Source organism: Neomonachus schauinslandi, chromosome 16 (genome assembly GCF_002201575.2).
Source record: "Neomonachus schauinslandi chromosome 16, ASM220157v2, whole genome shotgun sequence".
NCBI classification, from domain to species: Eukaryota; Metazoa; Chordata; class Mammalia; order Carnivora; family Phocidae; genus Neomonachus; species Neomonachus schauinslandi.
The window spans coordinates 3,521,900-3,546,153 of record NC_058418.1 but is presented as its reverse complement, the minus strand read 5'-3'; the positions used below and the strand labels follow the sequence as shown (position 1 = coordinate 3,546,153).

The following is a 24,254-nucleotide window of genomic DNA, read 5'->3' as shown; positions in this document are numbered from 1 at the left end:
TGACTGGGGCTTCAACTGCTCTTTAATGGGAAAGAGGAATGGTGCTAAATGTTCCCACAATGAACAGGACGGTCCCATATGGTGAAATATCCCACCAAAAATGCCATCTGTGCCCATGTTGAGAAACACAAGAAGTCCCATGGGAGAGTTTGGTGTTTAGAGAACCCCATGTCACTACAGCAGCCCATGAACAAGAGAGGCGCTCAGGTGTTTCATACGGATCCACGTGGAGACTCCTTCTGGCTGCACCAGGCTTCCACCACGAGAGCCCCCATAATCACCACCATTATGGCAGCCAGACCCAGTCGGATGAAGTTGCCCATGGTGTAATCCCCCGACGTGGCATCTGGGGGAGCTGGGAAAGAAGAGGATGAGCACCAGCCGGAAAGGAGCATCCCTCCTTCTCACGTGGATCTGCCCAATGTGACTCTCCTGCACCTGCTTGTGCTTCCTGGGCAGTGGTCAGCTGCACCTTCACTGACGTTGTAATCACTGAAACCACATGTGGGATTTCCTGAGCGTTGTGGTGGGTCTTCCTTTGTCTCCTTTCTATTCTCTCTGCCTTACCGCTCTTCCTTCATTTCTTTGCTCTTCATCTCATTTCCACCCTCCCACACTGCCCTTTCCCCTTCTCCTTCCTTGTAGTAGGAATCAGGCTTAGGAGCAACCCCAAAACCCAAAGGTGCTGCACGGAGAATGAAAGTAGTTCAGGGCTCCGTCTGCTCCCCTCCTCAGAGCAAAGACAGTGCAGCCAGCGAGCTCCAGAAAATTCAAGCTTAGTAGCTGAGCATCGGAACCACCATGCATTTCATTTCAGCTTCACCCAAGAAGAGCTAGGGCTCGCCATTGGCCCTGGCTCCTAGACAGAACCTGCACTTGAAACTTCCAGCTCACACGTGCCATGAGTGCAGAGTTCATGTCTGAAGACATCATCAACAATGCTCCCTGGAGACAGAGTCCATGGGGAGAGACCCGTGATGACCCCACCAAGCCCAGGATGCCCTCTGCATCCCTCAGCACCGCCTGCCCGGACCTTGCTTTCCAACTACAGAACGTTCGCTGACCACAGCGCACACGCAAACTTTTACACCACCGAGGAAGCAGGGTGTAGCATCCAATGAAGCAAGAAGAAGATCAGTTTAGAAGATCCCACATCTATGCCAGAAAAGCAGGCAGCTGGGGGAGCACCGTGTTCTAAGCGTGAGAAAGGTACCGCCATGCAGTTGCCATCAGCAGGATGCACCACAACTCTAAGTGACGCCCAGGGTGGCAGGAGGGGCTCTGGTGGTGGCGGAATGGATCGTTTGGAAGAACAGCCTGAGACATTCTCCAAGAATGCAAAGCAACAAACGCCAAAGACTAGAAAGTAGGAAAGGAGAGATTTAAAAAGGAGATGCTCAGGAAAGTGAAGGAGAAACAGGAATCAGAAAGAGAAGAAATGCTCTCCAGTTAAAAAAAAAAAAAAAGACGCACACCTTAAACTAATACAGTGTTATAAGCCAGTTATAGGTCAACAAAACAGGAGAAAGAAAATAAATAGCCAAAATAAAAACAAACTAATTAATGAATTAATTAAATTTTTAAAATGTCCTAAGAATCATGCAAAACTTCACCTGTCACCCGGATCTCAAGATGATCACTAGGCTGTGAGGTCAGGAAAGGAGCCTTCACCAGAAAGTACACACAGCTGTAGTTCCCCGCATCACTGATTGTCACAGTCCGGAGGGAGAAATCCGCCTCCTTCCCTGCAGGACTCTGGACCTGTATGGGCCCTGCTGCTCCCGCCTTCAGTAGAGCGAACATTACAGGCACGAAAATATTGTCTGGCCTCTGGCACTGCAGGGTCACAGTGTCTCCTGCGGTCACCTCACCCCTTTGGTGGGCTTGGAGGGAAGGTTTTGGTAAATCTCCTGGAAGAAAAGGAGGGCTCCAAGGTCATGGGGAGCAGCCCGGGGTCCCCCACCCTCCCTCGTTCTCCCGGCAGGGGTTCCCGCCAAGGGGGGGAAATGACAGATCCCTGGTCTCACCCTCTTTCCACTCTGACTGTGGGAAGATTTCCCCAGCAAGCCCTGGATGAAGCTGAGCCAGGTCAGTCTGTTCTGTGTTTCTCCATCTCCCCTTGTTCCCTCCCTCCCCCACACCTGTCCCTGCAAGACCCTATGTCCCTCCGAGGCACCTCCTCACCTGTCACCAGCAGTAGGAGGATGTCACTGGGCTGTGAACTTATGTACGGGCTCCCTAGTCTGTAGTACTCACAGGTGTACTCTCCAGCATTGTTGGTGTTTAGGTCAGTGAAGTGAAATTCAGCCAGGCCCTCTGTGGAAGCCCATGATTGCACAGACTGCAAGATATTTTTTCCCTTTCTGAGAACAAAGTTGACATTCTTGGTAGAAGTCCAGCATTGCAGCGTCACATTACTCTTGCGAGACACCACCGAGCTGGGCCAGGCCCTGAGGGAGGGCTTGGGAAGGGACTCTGGAAGGAAGCAGATTTGGGGATGGGATTTGGTGCCCTTGTCTGCTCTCAGGAAACCCCTTGAAGGAAAGAGAAGGGACACAGGGAGTTTGGAGTGAAGGGGAGGGAGGGTCTGACTGAAGGAACTCACCATCAGTTGTCCTGCTTCCTTGGCCAGCACACAGCCCTGCAAGAGAACCGTCCATGAGACATGAGCATCCACCTGGAGCCCCGTCCCAAGCGGTCTCCCCGGGGGCTGCTGCTGAGCACGGACCCTGGAGGTCATGCATCTGGGGCTTCTCATTTCCCCACCTGGACTGTGACTACAGCTCTGCTCTGGGCTCCTTCCCCACTCTCCCAGAAGGTCTCCTGTGCAGCTCACTCCTCCCACAGCCCCAGGACCTGGCCTGGTTCCCCAATGTCCACAAGCCCCTCTCTTCTCAGCTTCTGTCCTGAACCACTCTCAGTCTTGCATTTCTGTCAGGCTGGCATTATCATCTGTGGACCCCCCACCTCACCCTGGGGGTAGAAGGCAGGAACCATGAGCCAGATGTTGTGGGAGCACAGGACTTAAATGCGACCCTAGCCCACCTCTGAAGTTATTTGAGACCCTGGGTGGACCCGAGGGTCTGCTGACAGTCTCGCCTCTACCAGAAGAACCCTCCTGCTGAAGGCTGCTTGGTGCTTTGAGTGACATAAACTAAGATGGATACCCTTAGTTTGTAACTGAGAGAGCTCAGAAGCTATGGACCTCATACCGCGGAGACACAGGATGCCACGACCTGTGAGCAGTCGAAGGCAGAGACTGTGTTCTTCATCTCAGCATCCCCACTGTCTGTGCAGGTCCTGGCACATAGGAGGACCTCAACAAATGCACACTGCCCGGCTGACGAGATGCCCCACGTAATCACAGCTCAGCTTTTACAAGGACGTGGAAAGATGCAACCTCACCCTAACTTCCCCATCCTCCTCCCACCAGGCCAGCTCCATTTCCAGACCTCACCCGGTCACCCATGTCCACTTGTGAGTCAGGACTGGCTCAAAGATGGAGCGAGCTCTGTCCCTGGACAAGGCTAGTTAAGTCAACCTCGGCCTTTAATCTGATGACTTTCTGATCCCATCTTTGCCATAATGTCTTTTCGTCTTTTGGTATTCCAACTAGGACAGAGGTTACTGCTTGGTCCTCTAAAATAAGCCTCAAAGAATCCACATGCATATCCCAGAAAGGGGAAAACCTACCTCCTCCCTTGTCCCACACCTGGGTCCATCTGTAGGGTACTACAGCTCAGTTGTTCTTAGCCTTGGCTTCACATTTAGCTTTCCTAGGGGGTGGGGGCAGTTAAAGATCCTAGGGCACAGACCAAACCACAAAAGCCTTGAATCACAATCACTTGGGATAGGGCTCAGGCACCAAACTTTTGAAATCTCCCGGGTGATACAAGTATTCAGCTGAGTAACCAAACCTAGAAAAACATTTCTCAAGACCGCAGCATAGATATTCGAAATCTGGTGGCGTGGAAAGAAACTTGCAAGTGATGATAGTGGTAATATGCGTCTCTGACCAACACAGACATCCTGCCATTATTACCCAAATGTGGTGGTTACAGCTTGCCTGAGTTCTAAGATCTCTTTAAAAATAACATCAAGCCTGTTTACAGAATTTATTGGGAGAGAGAGATTGCTCTAATTCCATAGATACTGGTTGGATCTGTGTTTCTAAGAACTTTACTCTTTTTTTTTTTGCCTGTGTGAAACAGTTTTGTGTCTTAGTAGTGAAAAGGGGTGAAGTTACCAGGCCCTTGCGCTAAAATTGCATAGGCCAGTCAAAAATATTACACTCCATGTTTTGGAAAAGAAAAGTGATAAATAGCTAAAAGGTGAAAAGACCCAAGCGTCCACTAGAGGATACATGGATAGAGACCAGGTATGTGGTCTCTGTAGACAGGGGAATACTATTCTTGCATAAAAAGGAATGGAGGGGCCCCTGGGTGGCTCAGTCGTTGGGCGTCTGCCTTCGGCTCAGGTCATGATCCCAGGGTCCTGGGTTCGAGCCCCACATCGGGCTCCCTGCTCAGCAGAGAGCCTGCTTCTCCCTCTCCCACTCCCCCTGCTTGTGTTCCCTCTCTCGCTGTGTCTCTCTCTGTCAAATAAATGAATAAAACCTTAAAAAAAAAAAAAGGAATGGAATTCTGACAGATGCTACAGAACGAGTGGACTTGGAAAACATTTTTCTGTGTGAAATTAAGCAAACACAGAAGGACAAATATTGTATGATTCCACTTACACGAAGTACCTAGAATAGGCAAATTCATGCAGACAGAACGTAGAATAGAGGTTATCAGGGGACTGGGGAAAAAGAGAGGAAAAATATTTATTGATTAATGAGTACAGGGTTTGTGTTGGGGATGATGAAAAGGTTTTGGGTGAAGGCTGCACATCATTGTGAATGCATTTAAATGCCACTGTACTAGATAGAGTTAAGAGGGTAAATGTTATTTACATATATTTTACCACAATAAAATAGGGAGCACAATGGATGTGTTTAAGGTATTGAAAACTCTCAGTCATTGAATCCACAGAGAATGGAAAAAGGAGAAAGGTGGTCAGAGCACACGTCTGTGGACACCCGAATGCATTAGAAGTCCCCCTGCCTGGGAAGCAGCATGACCTGAGCTCTGCACTGAGCCTGGTCTCTGAGCACCAAAGTCCTGGGAGCCCAGATCTTTGTTCATCCTGCTGTGCTTGGCAAAGAGGGAGAGGAACCCGCAGCACAGAGCCTGTTCCCTCTTGACTGACCACACTGAGTGGAAAGTAGGAGTCACTTCTCTCTGCATAGCAGGTGAGACCATCCGTGAATAGCAGCCTCGTGTTGCAGTGAAGAGCAAAGTGAAGGGCAAGAGCTCAAGGACTTCCCTGCAAGAGCCTGTAAAGTCTGGGGGCTCAGAAAGTCTCTGGGCTATGTGAGATGCCCAGAGAAAGTGGGAGTCTGAAAATAAATTCTCGATAGCATGGAACACCTCACGAGGGACTTGTGATCAGGACTGAGAAGTCTGTGTGGGCACTCTCTTGGCTCACGGGGCATTCTGGGGCCTATGAAAGTTCGGAGCTTTTGCAACCCCAAACCCCTCCTTCATCAGCCCTCTCCTGCACTCCCCCAGACACTCCGGTCCCAAGGCCTTTGAGGGAGGTGTTGTGAGGGATGTAGGAGGTGATGTAAAGAACACTCTGTGGGGCAGCCTGACCTCTTGGGATCAGAGAACTGTGGTGGTAGGGAGGCATTTTCAGCACAAAGACCTGGTGATGTCCCCTTTTCACTGCTAAGACACAAAACTGGTCCACATGGGGTAAAAAAAAAAAATCTTTTAGAAACGCGGGTCTAACTCCTTCAGTGGCCTGTGCTCCGGTAGCTCGAAGGGGCTTGAGGGCTTTGCAGAGCTTGGTAGACAGCAGCGGGACACACCCTCAGGTCACATGGGACTTATCTCCCGCTCACAGGCCCCAGCACATCTCATGGGATCTCATCTCAGTCTTCAGCAGGACGCTGCTCAGAGGCCTCGTTGCTTAGGGGGGAACAGGAAATCCACTAGGAGAGACTCACTATCTCTCAAAGACAAACACAAAAAGAGAAGGTTAATCTGGGGCGCCTGGGTGGCTCAGTCATTTAAGCGTCTGCCTTCGGCTCAGGTCATGATCCCAGGGTCCTGGGATCGAGTCCAGCATTGGGATTCCGGCTCAGCGGGGAATCTGCTTCTCCCTCTGCCTGCATCTCGCCCCTGCTTGTGCTCGCACGCTCTCTCTGACAAATAAATTTTTTTTTTTTTTTTTAAGGAAAAGGGTAATCTCACTGACGTGAGGAAGATCAGGAACCTTCAAAAGGTGGAAACAAGCCAGGCGACCACCAACAGGTGGGTGGATAAACAAAACGTGATCCATACATAAGCAGAAGAGTACTCAGCCATAAAAAGGAATGAAAATCTCATCCACGTGCCCAGGGAAGATCTCTGGAAGGGATGCTAAGTGGAATCAGTGCCTAACTCAGCCAGAGGGGAATGAATGATGCAAGGAATAATAAACATAAAAAGATCATTTTTTGAGCATGGACTGGCCACGCACGCTTGAACCTGATTATGAAAGTAATTCTGAAAGACGAGGGAACTTGTAACTACGGACACACGTTCCCCAAGGCCCCACAAGGACTGTGTGCAGGAGCAGAGTCCTCAGAACTCAGTCCTGTGTTCTTTCTAGACACAAACAGGTGTGTCTTCCCAAGGCAAGCCTCTGATGTTAGGGGTGCTCTGGGGAGGAGCCTGAAGTCTTGGGATCAGAGAACCATGGCGGTAACAGGAAGCCGAGTGCAGAGGGCCACGTGGAGGCGAGTCCTCCTCCCCTGACGTTTTGTGGATATCGAGCTTTGTTGGTTTCTGGAAACCAGTTCATTCTGAGGTACAAGTCTAGCATTCTGAACCACTCCTGTCTACCTCCTCAGGCTTTTCCCAACCCCAGAATCCTTTCAGACATGCCTAGAGTGCTCCATACGCTGGACCCTGTGGATGTGTCCCTCTTAATTTAACATCGTGGCTGAGTGGAAACGTTTTTGGAGCTCGGCAGTCTGGGTTGAGATTTGGCTTCCCTTTGAGATTGACACAGGTGGTAAACCTGTGCAGTCCGAGGCAAATCTCTTCACTTTGCAGACTCAAATTCGATTCCTCCTCTATAAAAGTGGACCTCATTCTCCCTTGCGGTTTTGTTTTTTTGTTTTTTTTTTTGAGGGGGGTGGATCAGAGTGGTATTTCCCAAATGTGGAATACATCCCATCTGTGTTATGTGTGATGATTTTAGGTGGAAGAAAGGACAACCAAAGCACGACATGGGGGCACCTGGGTGGCACAGTTAAGCGTCCAACTCTTAGTTTCAGCTCAGGTCGTGATCTCAGGGTTGTGGAATCGAGCCCTGTGTGGCGCTCTGTGCTCAGGGTGGAGCCCGCTTGAGATTCTCTCTCTCTCTCTCCCTCTCCTCTCCACTCTTTTTTTTTTTTTTTAAAGATTTTATTTATTTATTTGACAGAGAGAGGCACAGCGAGAGAGGGAACACAAGCAGGGGGAGCGGGAGAGGGAGAAGCAGGCTTCCCACTGAGCAGGGAGTCTGATGCGGGGCTCGATCCCAGGACCCTGGGATCATGACCTGAGCTGAAGGCAGACGCTTAACGACTGAGCCACCCAGGTGCCCCTCTCCCCTCCACTCTTACACAAGCACGCTCTCTGTCTCTCAAATAAATCTTTTTTTAAAAAGCACTACATGATTGCATGCAGTAAGCACTCCTGTAGAGTTTCTGATTATGTCACCAAGAAAGCTTATTGAAGCTAGTCTCTGATGTTGTGGATTGTGGCTAATTTCCTTTATTATTTTATTTTATTTTAAGATTTTATTTATTTATTTGACAGACAGACACAGCGAGAGAGGGAACACAAGCAGGGGGAGTGAGAGAGGGAGAAGCAGGCTCCCTGCTGAGCAGGAAGCCTGATGCGGGACTCGATCCCGGGACCCTGGGATCATGACCTGAGCCAAAGGCAGACGCTTAACCGGCTGAGCCACCCAGGTGTCCCGTGGCTAATTGCCTTTATAGCAAAGAACTAGCAGGTCTCAGGCTCAGAAGCTTGACGGGGACCAGTGTATAGTTACAATATCCTAACATTGTCTCTTTATCACTGCATTTACTTTATAGTTCTTGTATTTGACCTGGATTTTTATTCATGGTATGGAGAGTTTGTATTGTAAGCAGTTTTCTTTAAGCAAAAAAGGCTGAGTCTATATTAAAAGCAAAACCCATTAAACCAATAAAGTACAGGTAGCAAAGGCATTCAGCAGAAATCAAGAACTCGGAACAAGAGTAATTGAAATTTCCAATGCATTGGTTTAGAGGTAACGTATGCATTGTACTCAGCGAGATTTCTGATACATAGTATGCACTCATTAAACCAAAGCCAATGTTATGTTTTCTCTTTCCATCCGCAGTCCAAACCTCTTACCAATTCTGTTGTTTTCTATGGTCCCACCATGTTGCTCTGGGACACTTACTGAGACAGAGGAGTGACAGTAGCTTAGGGATCATGGCAGCATGTCACTGTCAGCCTCTCCAGCACCTTTCTTGGGTTGTGCCGTCTGCAGGTGAGCAAGGAACTGGGGTGGCCACGCCTTGCCCTGTATCTAGAGTGTGGGAAGTAATGATTTTTCTGACTTTTCAGTTCCTTCTTCCACACCGCATTCTGAAAACGTTGGTGCTGCTGATTGCAACATACTCCTTACGCACTGAGCGTCAAAGACTTGGCTCACAGAAAGTCCTCATCTGTCTCAGGTTTCCGGCATCAAACATGTGGACCCCCGCCCCCTCCAAATGCCTGAGGCTTGAGCCTGAAGGGTTCCTCCGAGGAGATGAAGGTACTTCACTGTTGAGAATATTGGAAAATCCTGGACAGACACTCAGGTTGCTAGACATTGCCCACTGTCTTTTTTTTTTTTTTAGATTTTATTTACTTATTTGAGACAGCGAGCGAGTGACTGAGCGAGTGAGCGAGAGAGAGCATGGCGGGGAAGGGCAGAGGAAGAGGGAGAAGCAGGCTCCCTCCTGACCCTGGGATCATGACCTGAGCTGAGGGCAGATGCTTCACCGACTGAACCACCCAGACACCCCAACATTGCCCACTGTCTTAAGAGCTAAGGACTACAGCCAAATAGTTCCTTTTTTTTTTTTTTTTAAGTAAACTATGTCCATTGTGGGTCTCAAACTCACAACCCCGAGATCAGGAGTCGCATGCTCTACCGACTGAGCCAGGCAGGCACCCCACCAAATAGTTCTTTTACTAACTGTGCTAGTGAGGTTCAATTGCTAAAGCAGACTTGTAGAACCCAAATATTGTGTGTTGCAGGAGAAGAATACAATATAGCAGCTGTCTAGCATTAAACTGAGAGTGTGTATCCCAGGCAAAAAGATCTCTCTCCTTTCACACAACTTCCTAGATGGACTTTCTGTCTTGGGTCAGGAGTCACTCGCAAAGCCCCTCAGCTTCGGGAAACCCAAAACAGATCCTTGGCTGGGGTTTCTTAGTCCATGACGGGCATGTGGCAGAGGCCTCTGGAGGGTCATCATTCCCACGTTTACCAGTAAATAATGCTGAGAAGCTGGCACCAAGCTCTCCAGGACCGCTGGGACCCGTGGTTACAGAGCAACACTATTAATCAGTAGGTTTTATTGCACAAGCAGAGGTCAGTGTCGTGGGATACATTTTAATGTCAGCAGAATAGCTCAGACCAATTCCTGCTGGAACAAACCTCACAGCACCATACTCGAATAACCATCATGCATGGGCACAGCACCACGTTCTTCAGGATTTGCAGTGGCTTTTGTGAAGCCACGGTCTCTATACCCAGAATCATTTTTGTCTCCTGGAAAAGCTGTGTGTGACTCACAGGCTCCTACTTAGCCAGGAAATGAAATTATCAGAAGGTCTGAAATGGCAGCTTTCCATTCTTTTTTTCACCACCCTCACTGATTTTTGTCTCTAGGTAGGAAAATGTGTCTCTGCAAATTAAAAATGTAAATCCTGGTTTACCTACATTTTGACCAACTTGCTGAGTTCATGATGCAGGTGAACCAGCGTGCTTCCTGCCAAATCGTATTTGGTGAAATTCGGGCAGCAGAAGCAAATTAACAGGAAATATGTAAAGTGAGGGGCAACAGGGCAGGTTCCCTTGTGCAAAGACTTAGAGGTGGGAGAGGCAGGTGCAGGAGTTGGAATCCAGCTCTGTCTCAGAAGCCCATTCCCTTTCCAGAAAACCATCTGAAGTTCCCTCAGCAGTGGTGAAGGTGCCTCCTTGTCTCAGGTTCATTGTGTGGAAGGGTACACACGAGGGTTTCAGCATTTTGGTTATCTGTTGCTGTGTAACAACATTACCACAAATACAGCAGCTTCAGCAACACACCTTCACTATCTCATAGTTTCTGGGGCCAGGAACCCAAGCACTGCTGAGCAGGATCCTCTGTGGGCTGCCATCACCATATCAGCCAGGGCTGGGGTCTAATCTGAAGGTTCAGCTGGGGAAGGATCCACTTCCAAGCTGCAATGCAATTCTGACATGAACCACCCAGTTAGCAGACTTCACAGGCTGAGGGTGCAGTGCCCACAAGACTGTCCTCGCTGCAGGCTCAGGTGTTCCAGAGTCACTTGAACCTCTGAACCAATACCTAAAATTTTGGAGAGTCCTACTACACCTGTCAGATTCATTAACTTGCTAGAAGCACTCAAGGAATTCAGGAAAGCACTATACTTATGATTATAGTTTTTCTTATAAAGGATACAAATCAAGACCACCTAGATGAAGAGACACATGGGGGAGTCTAAGAGGGCCCCCAAAGCAAAGTTTCCTGTATTCTCAGGATGTGTCACCAAGCAGGAAGCTCCCCGAATGTCCAGAGTTTTCATCGGAATTTCCTTACATAGGTGTGATTGATTGAATCATTGCCCACATGACTGACTCTGTCTCCAGCCCCCTCTCATCCCCAGAGGTCAAGGCTGTAACCCTGTAATCACATGGTTGGTCTTTCTGGCATCACCAGCCCTCATCCTGGGGCATCTCACTGACATAAACCCAGGTCTGGTACAAGGCACCCACTGTGAATAACAAAGATGCTCCTGTTACTCGAGAGATTCCAAGTACTTAGAGATTACCTCCCCGGAGCCAAGGACAAAGATCAGCCAAATTCTTTATTATATGACATAAGCCCACATGCTTGTTGGTGGGAGTCAATTCCTTACTGGCTGGAGACTATTCTCAGTTCCTTGCCAAGTGGGCTTCTCCAAAATGGGGAACTCACATCATCACGCAAGTGCACAATCATAGAAGGCAGGAAAGAGCCTGCTGTCTAGATCGTAGTTGTATTCTTCATTAACACGACTGCTGAAGTGACATCCTGTCTCCTTTGCTATATTCTGTAGGTTAGAAGCAAGTTTCCAAAACCAGGGGAGGGGATTACACGGAGGCACAAATACCAGGAGTGAGAATAATTGGTGGTCACAAGCCACAAGAAGGCTCGCTCAAGCCCACAAACTTGTGTAAGGTCATGGGGGCAGTTTTGTGGAGAGAAGGGAGTGGGAGCAGAAGAGTGGCAGTCAAGAAAGGCACTGAGCGCTTGTCAGGAAGGAAGCAGGAAGTGGGACAACCCCTCTGGAAAACTGCTGACAGGTGTCTAATGAAATGAAGCATACACCTGTTCTTTGACCCAGCCGTCCCACTATTTATAATCCAGGGAAAGACCTGCATATGTGCCTGTCATAGACAGGCTATGTCAAAGACATAGCCAAGAGTATTCGTGCAACCTGACCCATAGAAGCCTCAGCCTGGAGACAACCCAAGTGTCCTTCCACTGGAGAATGGATCAACAGATTGTGGCATGAACGTGCAAAGGAGTAATACTCAGCAGTAAAAAGGGAAGAAGGTACCAATGCGAGTAACATCCGGGATAAACCTCAGAAACAACATCTTCACATGGAAGCAGCCCACACAGAAGAATTCACGTGGTGTACTGCGTGTATATGAGTGCGTATGAGGAAGGGCCAAAAGTCATCCAAGGCGATACAAGTCAGAAAAAGGAATGATCTCAGGGGAAGGGTGGTTAGCTGGAGAGTGGCACAAAGAAAACTTCTGGAGTGCTAGAAATACTGTTTTTTGGGGTTTTTTTAGATTTTATTTATTTATTCATGAGAGACAGGGAGAGAGGGAGAGAGAGAGAGAGGTAGAAGCAGGCTCCCTGCTGAGCAGGGAGCCCGATGCGGGGCTCGATCCCAGGACCCTGGGATCATGACCTAAGCCAAAAGCAGACGCTTAACCATCTGAGCCACCCGGGCGCCCCAGAAATACTGTTTTTAATTGGACAGTGGTTATACCAAAGGAGATAGGTAGAGAGAAGGTTTGTGCATCTTACTCTACGCAAACGATACCTCTTATTTAAAAAAAATAAATTTTTAGAAGAAGTAAACAAGTCTTCATTGGAGATTTGAGGAAAGGGATCCCCATTTGCTTAGTGCCTCAAGGGTCCTCTCTCCATCGTCCATCCCCTTGTTGGAAGTTCTTCCTTCCCAGGCTCCAGGTGCTCTCCTGGCTATGCCTTAAGGGTTGAGTACACACAGGTTTCCAGAGGCTGCTCCATCTGGCTGGAGGGACCCTCACTTAGGGCTCTGATGTTCAGCTCAGCATAAGTCACTCCATGGGGTTCCTCAGCTCTTGAGACCTGGGATGTTTTATCCTGAAGGGAAGCAAGGAGAAAAGGATCAAGTATTCCCAGGAAAGAGTGTTGGATTGTGAAGATTTAGCATTTGTAACAACAGTGTGGTAGACAGCTGTATTAGAAAGAGCCTCCTGCACTTTGAGTCTTGGTGCAGTCCCCTACCCTCTTGAAGGTTGGTGGGACCTAGGGACATGCATCTGTCAAACAGAGTTAAGTGAAAAGGATGGGCTGTCCTGTGTCTTCGTGTCCCAGACTAGGTGGTGAAAGACTGACTTCCGTCTTGTTCACACCTGTCTATTTTCAGGTCCCTCACTCGTGCTGATCAAGCCAGCTTCTGGGTTACGATCTGTCCTATGGAAAGGCCCATATGGTCAGGGTGGTCTCTGGCCAGCAGCCAGCAAGGAACTGAATCCTGCCAGCCACCACCTGAGTGAGTGAGTGTGGAAACAAATCCAAGCCTGAACCAGCCCTGGCCAAGCCCTTCATGCCAGCCTGTGAGACCAGTGTGAGTCACACCCAGATTCCTGACCTGCAGACACCGTGAGATCATAAGTGTTGCCTTAAGCCATTGTGTTTGGGGATCATTTGTTATGAAACCATAGATAACTCATACAAACAGCCACCAAAGAGTGTTAATCTGAAATGTACAGAATAGGTCAGTCCTTAGGCACAGAAAGCTAGTGGTGGTCAGGGGCTTGGGGTGGGGGTATGAGAGTGCTTAAAGGCTCTGGGGTTTCCTCTGGGGTGATGAAAATGTTCTGGAACTAGATAATGGTGATTTTTGCACAACACTGTGAATATTCCAACAATTGCTAACTTGTACAGGTTAAACAGTGAGTTCTGTGTTATATGCATTTTGCCGCCATTTAAAAAAAAATTGAAGTGTAAATGGAAACAGTAAGGGTCACTATTGATAACTGCAGGTTGTAGTTTGCAGGTACTTCAAGGTAGGTGGTTGCCATATTTTCATAAATAGCATGAAGAGGTGGGGCACATTATCCCCATTGTCCAGATGAAGAAACAGAGGCTCAGGGTGGGAAAGTCACTGGCCCGAGATTATAACAGATAGTTTATAATAATAGCAGCTTCAGGAGCACCGAATGCTTACACCATGCCTGGGATCCTACTGATCATTGTGTGGCTCTGAGCTCATTAAATCATCCCATTCATCCCAGAAAGAAGGTGATGTGCATCCCATGTCACATGGGGAAATGTCCCCAGAAAGGACAAGTGATGGGATGAAGGTCCCCTGGCCAGAGAAGGCACAGAAAATTTCAGACCAGATTGTCCTGGAAAGTAGAGCAAGGGTGGGGGTAGAGGAAAGCAGAGGCCCAAACCATTGACAAAACTGGAGGGAGTGACAGAGAGCTTGGGTTGAGGGGATGACGGGAAATGGCCACAGCGGAAACTCACCGAGGCAGGAGAGCAGCTCGTCATAGCTGCGGGTGGATCTGGGAAGGAAAAATTCTGCTGTTGCTTCACCCCTAGGCTCCGGGGTTAAGTCTGCACGCACACACGTGTGTGCACACATGCATACTCACACACACAAGAACATGCAAACCACACATGTACACACACAACACACTCATACACATGTCTACACATGCATGCTCTCTCACACATGCACACACATGTTCACATGCATACATACATCCCTGCACACCTACACATGCGGACTCACATGCACACTCAAATACACGTGCTCATGTGAGCACAAGCAGCACACGTGTGTGCACACACCACACAAATAGAAATACACACACACATGTACCCACCACCACTTTCTTTCTCAGGCTGAATACTTGTCCCCACTTCTTCAGGTTCCTTAGAGTGGGACCTAAAAGAAAGAGTGAAGCATTAGAGGTAAAGGAAATTGGTAAAGGTAAAAGGAATCAGGATCATTGTGGGTAGATGGAGGTGAGGTGCCAAGCAAGATCATGTGTAAACCAAAGTCCCCCCCACTTACTCGACACTCATACACCCCTCCCTGGGGTCCCTGAGTCATTCGGGTGCTCAGCAAAGTCTTGAGAGGTGAGGAGGGGAAGTGGTTGGGGGCAGTGTGGTCCATGAGGAAAGGATCCAAGGAAAGAACACTGAGTGAGAAGTGGAGGGTGGTTGTAAGAAGGGAGGACATGGAGAGACACAGGATGGTTGCTGGGGCTGCTTGGGGCCACATAAAATGTTGAGGTAAGAAAGAAGGTCTTGAGTAGTCAAGGCAGCAATGGAGGAAGAGTTAAGTATGGGCATATGGGATCCTCTGAGTAGCTCTACCGTTTGGTCATCTTGTCCAGAGCTGGCCCTGGGGATAAAAGAGAGACAGGATCAACCCTGTGGTGTTACTTTCCCATTCTATTTCTCCCATTTCCTCCCACATATTTAGCTGTTGTTTTCCTGAACTCACCACATCGGGTGTATTTCCAGATGAAGGTTCCAAGGAGGAAGAGAAAGATGAAGATGACAATGAGGGTGATCCCAGTGATCCCTGGGGGAGAGGTGAGGGGTTAAGAGGGCCCACAGTTTCCTGAGACACTCTCTGGTGCCTCAGTGTGTCTCCATCGATTGAGTTCCTACCACGTGCTGGAGAGCTCACTACGTTTTTTTCATACTTACAAGTATCCTGGGAGAGAGAGTGATGCCCATTTTACAGATGCAGAAGCTGAACGTCAGAGGGTTGAAGTACTATTTCCAAAGTGGCCCAGCTACCGAGGTGGCAGAGCTGTGCCTCTGATCCTCCCCACCTCGGAAGACCTTGTACTGAGCCACAGCCTTCAGGCATCACCAATAGATAGACAGACATCCTCGAGAATTTTCCCAGGGGTGGATAACTCATGGCTGCACAAGGACGTCTCATCCCACGGGTGAATGACTGTATGTCCCAGGAAGCTCGACTCTCTTACCTAGCTCTGTTTCTGCCATCTTGGGAGACTTCCTTTCAGTTTTACCTAGAAGACGGAATTCTTGAGTTAAGTTTTAAATTTAATCAAAAATTTTTTTAAATTTTATTATGTTATGTTAGTCACCATACAATACATCATTAGTTTTTGATGTAGTGATCCAGGATCCATTGTTTTCGTATAACACCCAGTGCTCCATGCAGTACGTGCCCTCCTTAATACCCATCACCGGGCTAAACCATCCCCCCCCACCCCTCCCCTCTAACACCCTCTGTTTCTCAGAGTCCATAGTCTCTCATGGTTCATCTCCCCCTCCGATTCCCCCCCCTTCATTTTTCCCTTCCTTCTCCTAATGTCCTCCATGCTATTCCTTATGTTCCACAAATAAGTGAAACCATATGATGATTGACTTTCTCTGCTTGACTTATTTCACTTAACATAATCTCCTCCAGTCCCATCCATGTTGATGTAAAAGTTGGGTATGCATCCATTCTGATGGCTGAGTAATATTCCATTGTATATGTGAACCACATCTTTATCCATTCGTCTGTTGAAGGGCATCTCAGCTCTTTTCACAGTTTGGCTATTGTGGACGTTGCTGCCATGAACATTGGGGTGCATATGGCCCTTCTTTTCACCACATCTGTGTCTTTGGGGTAAATACCCAGGAGTGCAATTGCTGGGTCATAGGGCAGCTCTATTTTTAACTTTTTGAGGAACCTCCACACTTTTCCAAAGTGACTGTACCAACTTGCATTCCCACCAACAGTGTAAGAGGGTTCCCCTTTCTCCACACCTTCTCCAACATTTGTTGTTTCTTGCCTTGTCAATTTTTGCCATTCTAACTGGTGTAAGGTGGTATCTCAATCAAATTTAAATAAAATTTAAAACTCTATATATTATTTATTTTTTTTTTAAAGATTTTATTTATCTATTTGACAGAGAGAGACACAGTGAGAGAGGGAACAGAAGCAGGGGGAGAGGGAGAGGGAGAAGCAGGCTTCCCGCAGAGCAAGGAGCCCGATGCGGGGCTCAATCCCAGGACCCCGGGATCATGACCTGAGCCGAAGGCAGACGCTTAATGACTGAGCCACCCAGGCGCCCCTATACATTATTTACAAAGGCACGTCCATGTAGTAAAAATATATAAAAACATGCACAGAAATAACACCAGCTTCAGGGCAGAGGGTTCTACTGGGAAGGGGGGAAATAATGGGAATAATGTTGAGAAGGAAAGAGGACTCTCTTTTTTTTTATCTTTATTTGTGGAAAGAAAACAACTTGGAAGAAATACGACAAACTAAACAAGTCTAATTCTGGGTGGTGGATATGGGACTATCTGTTATTTGATTGTTACTTCTATTAGGTAGTATTTTTCAGATTTCTCAAAAGAAAGGAAATTCTTACCAGTTCTCTGGCTGGTTTGTGGGAGGACGGTTTTCTGAGTTTGGGGTCTATCTAGGGAACAGAATTAAGTAAGATAGGATGCAGAAAGAAAAGGCGAGTGTATTCCAGAAGTGTCCAGACCCCCTCAGGGACCCCAAGACTTGAGTGTAGGCGGGTGTGATCGTTAAATTTATGTGTCAACTTGACTAGGCTACAGTACCAGTTATTTGGTCAAATACCAGTCTAGACTGGTTGCCACGAAGGTGGCACCTGAAGCTAATATAACACTGTATTGTTAACCACACTGGAATTAAAATAAAATAAATGCAATCTTAACTAAAATTCATTTTTAAAAACAGATGTGGGGGCGCCTGGGTGGCTCAGTCGTTAGGCGTCTGCCTTCGGCTCAGGTCATGATCCCAGGGTCCTGGGATCGAGCCCCGCATCGGGCTCCCTGCTCGGTGGGAAGCTTGCTTCTCCCTCTCCCACTCCCCCTGCCTGTGTTCCCTCTCTCGCTGTGTCTCTCTCTGTCAAATAAATAAATAAAATCTTTGGGAAAAAAAACCAGATGTGATTAATACTGAAGTCAGCAGAGTTTGAGTAGAGCAGATTACTCTCTGTGATATGGGTGGGCCTCATCCAATCAGTTGAAGGCCCAAAGAGAAAGACTGATCTCCTTTGTGGATAAAGGAATTCTGCCTCCAGCTACCTCCAGGCTCAACATCAGCTATCTCCTGGGTGTACAGCCTACTGGCTACATGAGTTGTCCAGGGTCACACAGCTAGTGAGTAGCAGAGACCGGGCATGGGACTCTTGCTGATGTGATGATACTCACCACGTCACTCTTCATTGCCTTTACCATCCATAGGTGTGCTGGCTACGAGTTGACCAAAGCAGAAGAAGCAGACCCCTGAGACCATCTGAAGGGCCCAGCTCCTCCCCCAGCCTTGAGCTTCCAAGAAGGCAGCAGGCCTGGGAGGTTTGTTCACTCCGGACCACTGTTTCCTCTCTTCCCTGTAGCTCTTCGCGTCTCTGTCCTGTGGAGCCACACTGTCAGGAGGTGGGACACTGTTCGACTCAACCACCTCCTGTCTACTCACCCTCCCTGCTACCCCCTGCCAGGTACATTCTGCTCTCCTCCAAACCAGAGACTGCACTGATCTCATTCCAGCTTTAGAAATGATGAGTAAACCCCACGAACCATCAGGCTCCTAGGGTCTGGCTCTGAAGAAGTTGCTGGGAAACTGGAGACAAATCAAACTTCAGGATAAAAGGGAAAAAAACCCCAAAACACCACAAGTGACCTTGAAGGAAGACAGTACTCTGGTAAGTAGTTTCTGAAACAGCTACTGGTCCAGGGCACATAGTTTAAGGAATTAGAGGCTTCAGGAATTGGAGGAGAGTATGGTCTCCACCCTTAAAATCCCTGCAAGAACTCTGGTGTCTACCTGGAAACTAGACAGTGGGTCTGGAGCAGGGTTTCTCAACCTGGGCGCCGTTGATATTCGGGGCTGGATAGTTCTTGGTGGGGAGGGGTCCTGGGCATCACAGGGTGTTTTGCAGCTTCCGTGGTCTCTGCCTCCTAGATGCCGGGAGCATCCTCTATCCCCCATCCCCAGCAGTGACCACCAAAAATGTCGAAAGGGTTTATAAAAAGCTCTGGCGAATCCCAAAGGGAAATTCTTGGGCTCCGTTTACAGTAGTCTGTCAGTGCCTCTATTCAATCATCTCCCTGCCACCCCCCACCCCCCACTCCCCAGATGACACCCTCCTCCTGTTGCCCTTGGTGACGGTTGTCAGGGTTTGAACAGTTGCTGAAGGAACACGGGAAAGGTGGTGATTGGGCTTGACAACAGCTTCCTGGGTCCTTCCAGTTGAGCCGTTCTGTCACTGATGTACTCAAGCTGGGAGCAGCATATCAAGAAACTCAGAGGGTTCCTTATATGCCAAGGATAAAGAAGAGAAAAAACAAATGACTCACCAGTTGTGGAATAACTCAAAATTATTTAAAATGTCCGCCTTCTACAGAGAGCAGATCCAACCTACAGTATTTTTCTTCCGGTTTTGTCTCTTTGAGCGTCATGTTTTGAAGACCATCTCATCTGTGCTTAACCTTGTCACGTGCAGTTGAGCTGAGTTAAAGACACAGACGTGCACCCTTGGCCCTTTTAGAACCTGGAAGACCTTAGGAGGTCATGTAATTCTCCACTAATATTTGTAATTCATTGTAACAATGAGGATATTTACTGTTACCATCTGAGGGGTACACACCTCAGATGTTCTCTGTTTCCTGGAAAGTCTGGCATTAGGAGTGCAGCTCTTGATAAAGCTGTTTTGCCATGCAGAGGGGGACGTTTGGGGTGTTCATAATGATAATAATAGTAAAGACTTAGATGACTTCGATGACACTTGCTGTCCACCAGACAGTTTAGAAAGGATTTAGGTCCTTTAACTCCTCAAAATCTCACCATGAGTCCCTTGTGTAGGTCCTACTCTCAGTCCCGTTTAACAGGTACGGAAACTGAGGCAGACAGAAGCTAAGTAATCTATAGGAAGATAGCTTGTTAACTAACTAAAATCCAAATGCTTGTAATTACTTGCAAAACAAGAGCAGGTACACACTCCTCCAGACAGGGGGGCCATCTGCCTAAGTGACAGGTGCTCATCCCTGTTCAAATGGCTATGGTTGTTTGAATGTTCTTCCCTTTCTCCCAATTACCTGACTTATCCCTGGGGGGAATGTCCTTCACATTGACCTAGGAGGCAATGGAGTAGCTGGATCTTAGATGCAGGAAAGGTTTCCCTGGACCGGTGAATTCCCTGCCTCACTCCTGGGCTCTGTGGCCCCACCCTGGGGTAGAGAGAAAACTCCTTTACCCCGTGCTGCTGCCGGTGGTCTCCAGATCAACCTCAGGACCTTGGAATTTTCTTGCTCTGTCCAGGGTTCTGCCATTCTGTAGCAAACACCCTTGCTGAGCAGATACCCCACCCTTATTAGCTGTCTTAGTCCCTTTGGGCTGCTCTAAGAGCATGCCACAGGCTGGGGGGCTGATGAACAACAGACGTCTTTTTCTCACAGGTCTGGAGACCAGAAATCTGAGATCAGGGCGCCAGCATGGTCCAGGGGTGGGGGTGGGGCTCTTTTGGGTGGCAGAAGGGGCCAAGGGAGCTTCTGGGGTCTCCTTTTATTAGGGCACTAGTCCCGTCATGAGGACTCCACCCTTAAGACCTAAGCATCTCCCAAAGGCCCCGCCTCCTAATGATGTCACATTAGGGGTTAGGATTTCAACATGAAATTGCAGGGGTGGGGGACACAAATTTCAGACCATAGGATCAGAGGGTAGCTCCTCTCCTTCTTTTAGGAACTGCTCATTCCCCCCTACATTCGAGTCACCCTGGATGGCGCTGGGGTTTTTCTTGCACAGCATTCTCTCATGAGCATTTCCTAGGATCGATCTAGAGGCTAAGCTGACCAGGACTGTTCACAGCCCTCCCCTGTCCCTTTGTCTGTCTGTCTGTGTGTCTGTCTGTTTTGAACTGGGTCTGGGAAGGAGGGTCAGATGCTTCTCCAGGAGTAAAATTTGTGAGCTGCTCATAAATTCAGCTCGTAAAAGCCATGCTCTCTGCCCAAAAGAGGGAGCTGGTCCCCACTAAAAGAGCACCATAAGGACACAAACAAGTGTCAGAGGGGAAAAGAATCCGGGCAACACTCCAGTCCCTCATTCCAGTTTCTGAAGCAGGTGGCATCCATGCGCTTCCCACGATTTACTGGCCCATGATCCCAGTGGTTTCTAGCCACACATAGTCCGGACTCCGTGGGACATTTGCCAGTGTCTGGAGATGATGTGGTTGTCCCAGTTGGCAAAGGAGACTTGTAGCAGGTGGAGGTCAGAGATCCAGCTGAACATCCTATGATGCACAGGATGCACCATTCTCCCCCCCTCCCCAAAAAAAGAATTATGCAGCAAAAAATGTCGGTAGTGCCCGGTTGAGAAACCCTGAATGACCTCTTTAATCCCAAGGGCTGATCTATTCCCCTCACTTTCCCGAGGTCACGTCAAGGTAGGTGCTTTTCACTTGCAACCAAGTGTCTTGAATACAGTCCTCAAAACTATCCATTATAATTGATCGCTTACATTCTCTCTCCTTCCTACAGAAGTTGTATGGGTCGGAGGTGTGCATTGCTGCCTCCCCCCCCACTTGACAGATGAGGGAAAGGTAGGCAAAGAACTGAGTGGAGGAATATTCACAGCAAGCGCCAGAGCTGTGGTTTTAACTCAGGTCCACTGACTTCACCTGTTGTCCTCCCCTGCGTGGCGTTTCTCAGGAGCCCCGAATCCTGGCACCATGAGCTTTTTGGAAATTCCAGGTTCTCTGTTTACCGCCCTGTGCAGGTATGACTGGTCCTCATGTCCGTACTGGGGTGCTCAGCCCCCATCCAGGAGGATGCCTGGTTCCTACTGGCCTCTCTTCCTCCGCTTGTCCTGGACAAATTCAGTCATCAAAAATAGCCCTAGTGCACAAGGGTCAAAAAACATCCCTTTCCTGAACAAACCAACAGAACCCTTGTGCACCATAGGTAGCAACGTAGAACATGGCCACTATGAAAAACAGTATGGTGGCGGGTCCTCCAAAATTTAAAGGTAGAACTATCCTAAGATCCAGCAATCCCAGTTCTGAGTATACATCCAAAAGAATTGATAGCCACTAGGTGGCCAGTAGCCAAATAGGTGGAAAGGACCCAAATGTCCATCAGCTGAGGAATAGGTAAACGACATGTGGTCTGCCCATAAAATGGAACGTTATCAGCCTCAACAAGGAAGGAAATCCAGCTATATGCTATGGTATGGATGAACCTTGAGAACGTATTTCGGAGTGAGAAAAGCCAGTCACAGAATGACAAATACCGTATGATTCCAGGGAGGTAAGGTTCCTGGATTAGTCAGATATATTGAGACAATGTAGGATAGTGGGAGCCAGGGGCTGGGGGTGGGGGAGGGGTGCAGAGAGGCTATCTGATGGGGACAGAGTTTCAGTTCTGCAAGATGAAGGGCGCTCTGGAGGTGGGTAACTCATACGTTATGCACTTTTGCCATGGTTTTTTAAAAAAATCATTCCTCTCGACAGAAAGGGCTTGGCAGGAAGAGAAAAGCTCGACTCAGCTGAGCTGAAAGGCAAGAGTGCTAGAGTCCCAATGAAAATGGAACACAGATCTTGCTGCAGTCTCTGAGTCTTTCTCAGGAAGATCCTCCTGGGCTCTGTTACTCTCTGCCCCCTCCTCTGCCTTTTGGTTAGAACCTCCTCCTGCATAACCCCAGGAGGTGTCATTCACATTTTAGTCTAAATGAATTATGCCCTGCCCAGGAGATATGCGACGGTTTTGTGGCTACATCTTATTTTCCTAGTGGGGGTCAATTATTGCAAATCCCCCCTCCCTGAAGCCTGTCCCCCCAGAGTACATCCGGCCACCTACAGTGGGAAGCCCCCACCCAGCCTCCTTTTATGTGGTTCTCCACCATCTCTGCTCCCTGTCTTGGCAGAAGATCCTCTACACGGTTCCACAGAATCCTGGCCCTCCCTTGGTTCTTCCTAAATGATTTCTCCAAGCTGCAGAGTCTTGTGGAGACAGACTGTGCCCGCACCGCACACCCTCAGGTCCCAGCTCCTCAGCAGGCAGGTAATCCAGCTGCTGTCCTCCTGACAGTGCCAACCTCACCTGTCACCCGGATCTCAAGATGATCGCTAGGGTGCGAAGCCCAGAAAGGAATCCTTGTCTGGAAGTACACACAGCTGTAATTCCCGGCATCACTGACTGTCACAGTCCGGAGGGAGAAGTCCGTCTCCTTCCCTGCAGGACTCTGGACCTGTATGGGCCCTGCCGCTCCCGCCTTCAGTAGAGCGAACATTACAGTCTCGTAAACACTGGCTGGCCCCTGACACTGCAGGGTCACGTTTTCTCCTACGTTCACCTCACCCCTTGGGTAGGCTTGGAGGGAAGGTTTTGGTAAATCTCCTGGAAGAAAAGGAGGGCTCCAACGTCATGGGGAGCAGCCCGGGGTCCCCCACCCTCCCTTGTTCTCCTGGCAGGGGTTCCCGCCAAGCGGGGGAAATGACAGATCCCTGGTCTCACCCTCTTTCCACTCTGACTGTGGGAAGATTTCCCCAGCAAGCCCTGGATGAAGCTGAGCCAGGTCAGTCTGTTCTGTGTTTCTCCATCTCCCCTTGTTCCCTCCCTCCCTCGGGTTCCTCCCCCACACCTGTCCCTGCAAGACCCTATGTCCCTCCGAGGCACCTCCTCACCTGTCACCAGCAGTAGGAGGATGTCACTGGGCTGTGAACGTATGTACGGGCTCCCTCGTCTGTAGTACTCACAGGTGTACTCTCCAGCATTGTCGGTGTTTAGGTCAGTGAGGTGAAATTCAGCCAGGCCCTCTGTGGAAACCCATGATTGCACAGACTGCAAATGAACTTTTCCCTTTTTGAGAACAAATTTGACATTCTTGGTAGAAGTCCAGCATTGCAGCGTCACATTACTCTTGCGAGACACCACCGAGCTGGGCCAGGCCCTGAGGGAGGGCTTGGGAAGGGACTCTGGAAGGAAGCAGATTTGGGGATGGGATTTGGTGCCCTTGTCTGCTCTCAGGAAACCCCTTGAAGGAAAGAGAAGGGACACAGGGAGTTTGGAGTGAAGGGGAGGGAGGGTCTGACTGAAGGAACTCACCATCAGTTGTCCTGCTTCCTTGGCCAGCACACAGCCCTGCAAGAGAACCGTCCATGAGACATGAGCATCCACCTGGAGCCCCGTCCCAAGGGGCCTCCCCGGGGGCTGCCGCTGAGCCCTGTCATCACGCTCAGTGGCAGTCCCAGCCTCCTGCTGGAGAACCCATCTGGCATGGGTGCTGGCTTGCCCCTTATGTTAACTTCCTAGGGCTGCTGGTGTTACAGATTGTCACAAGTCTAGTGGCTCGTGATGACACAGATTTATTACCTTGCCGTTCCATGGGTTAGAGAAATCCAACAACACAAGTCCCACTGGCTCAAACCAGGGTGTCTTCGGGGCTGTGTTCCTTCTGGGGGCTCTAGATGACAACCCATTTCCTGGCCTTTCACAGCTTCTAGAGGCACCTGCACCCCTTGGTAGTGGCCTTTTCCTCTGGCTCTAAAACTAGGAATCGTTGGCGCATTGACACCCTCTTCTGCCTCTTTTGCTACCCTGGGGATTGCGTGGTTGGTGACCACCC

At 48.9% G+C, this 24,254-nt stretch overlaps 2 protein-coding genes across 2 annotated transcripts; both read right to left on the bottom strand.

The window, feature by feature from the left end:
* Positions 1–151: 151 nt before the first annotated feature.
* On the bottom strand, positions 152–8,563 carry TARM1 (T cell-interacting, activating receptor on myeloid cells 1). Its single transcript, XM_021689533.1, has 5 exons — positions 8,530–8,563; positions 2,606–2,641; positions 2,185–2,475; positions 1,614–1,910; positions 152–355 (listed from the first exon to the last, which is right to left on the bottom strand). Exons 1-5 carry the CDS (start codon positions 8,561–8,563, stop codon positions 213–215), a joined length of 801 nt encoding a protein of 266 aa, XP_021545208.1. The 3' UTR covers positions 152–212.
* A 4,044-nt stretch (positions 8,564–12,607) lies between these two features.
* On the bottom strand, positions 12,608–23,328 carry LOC110579901. The gene is made up of 7 exons (XM_044911337.1): positions 23,314–23,328; positions 15,631–15,675; positions 15,135–15,215; positions 15,005–15,032; positions 14,509–14,570; positions 14,147–14,184; positions 12,608–12,751 (listed from the first exon to the last, which is right to left on the bottom strand). The coding sequence occupies exons 2-7, from the start codon at positions 15,647–15,649 to the stop codon at positions 12,608–12,610; spliced, it is 372 nt and encodes a 123-aa protein (XP_044767272.1). The 5' UTR covers positions 15,650–15,675; positions 23,314–23,328.
* Positions 23,329–24,254: the final 926 nt, after the last annotated feature.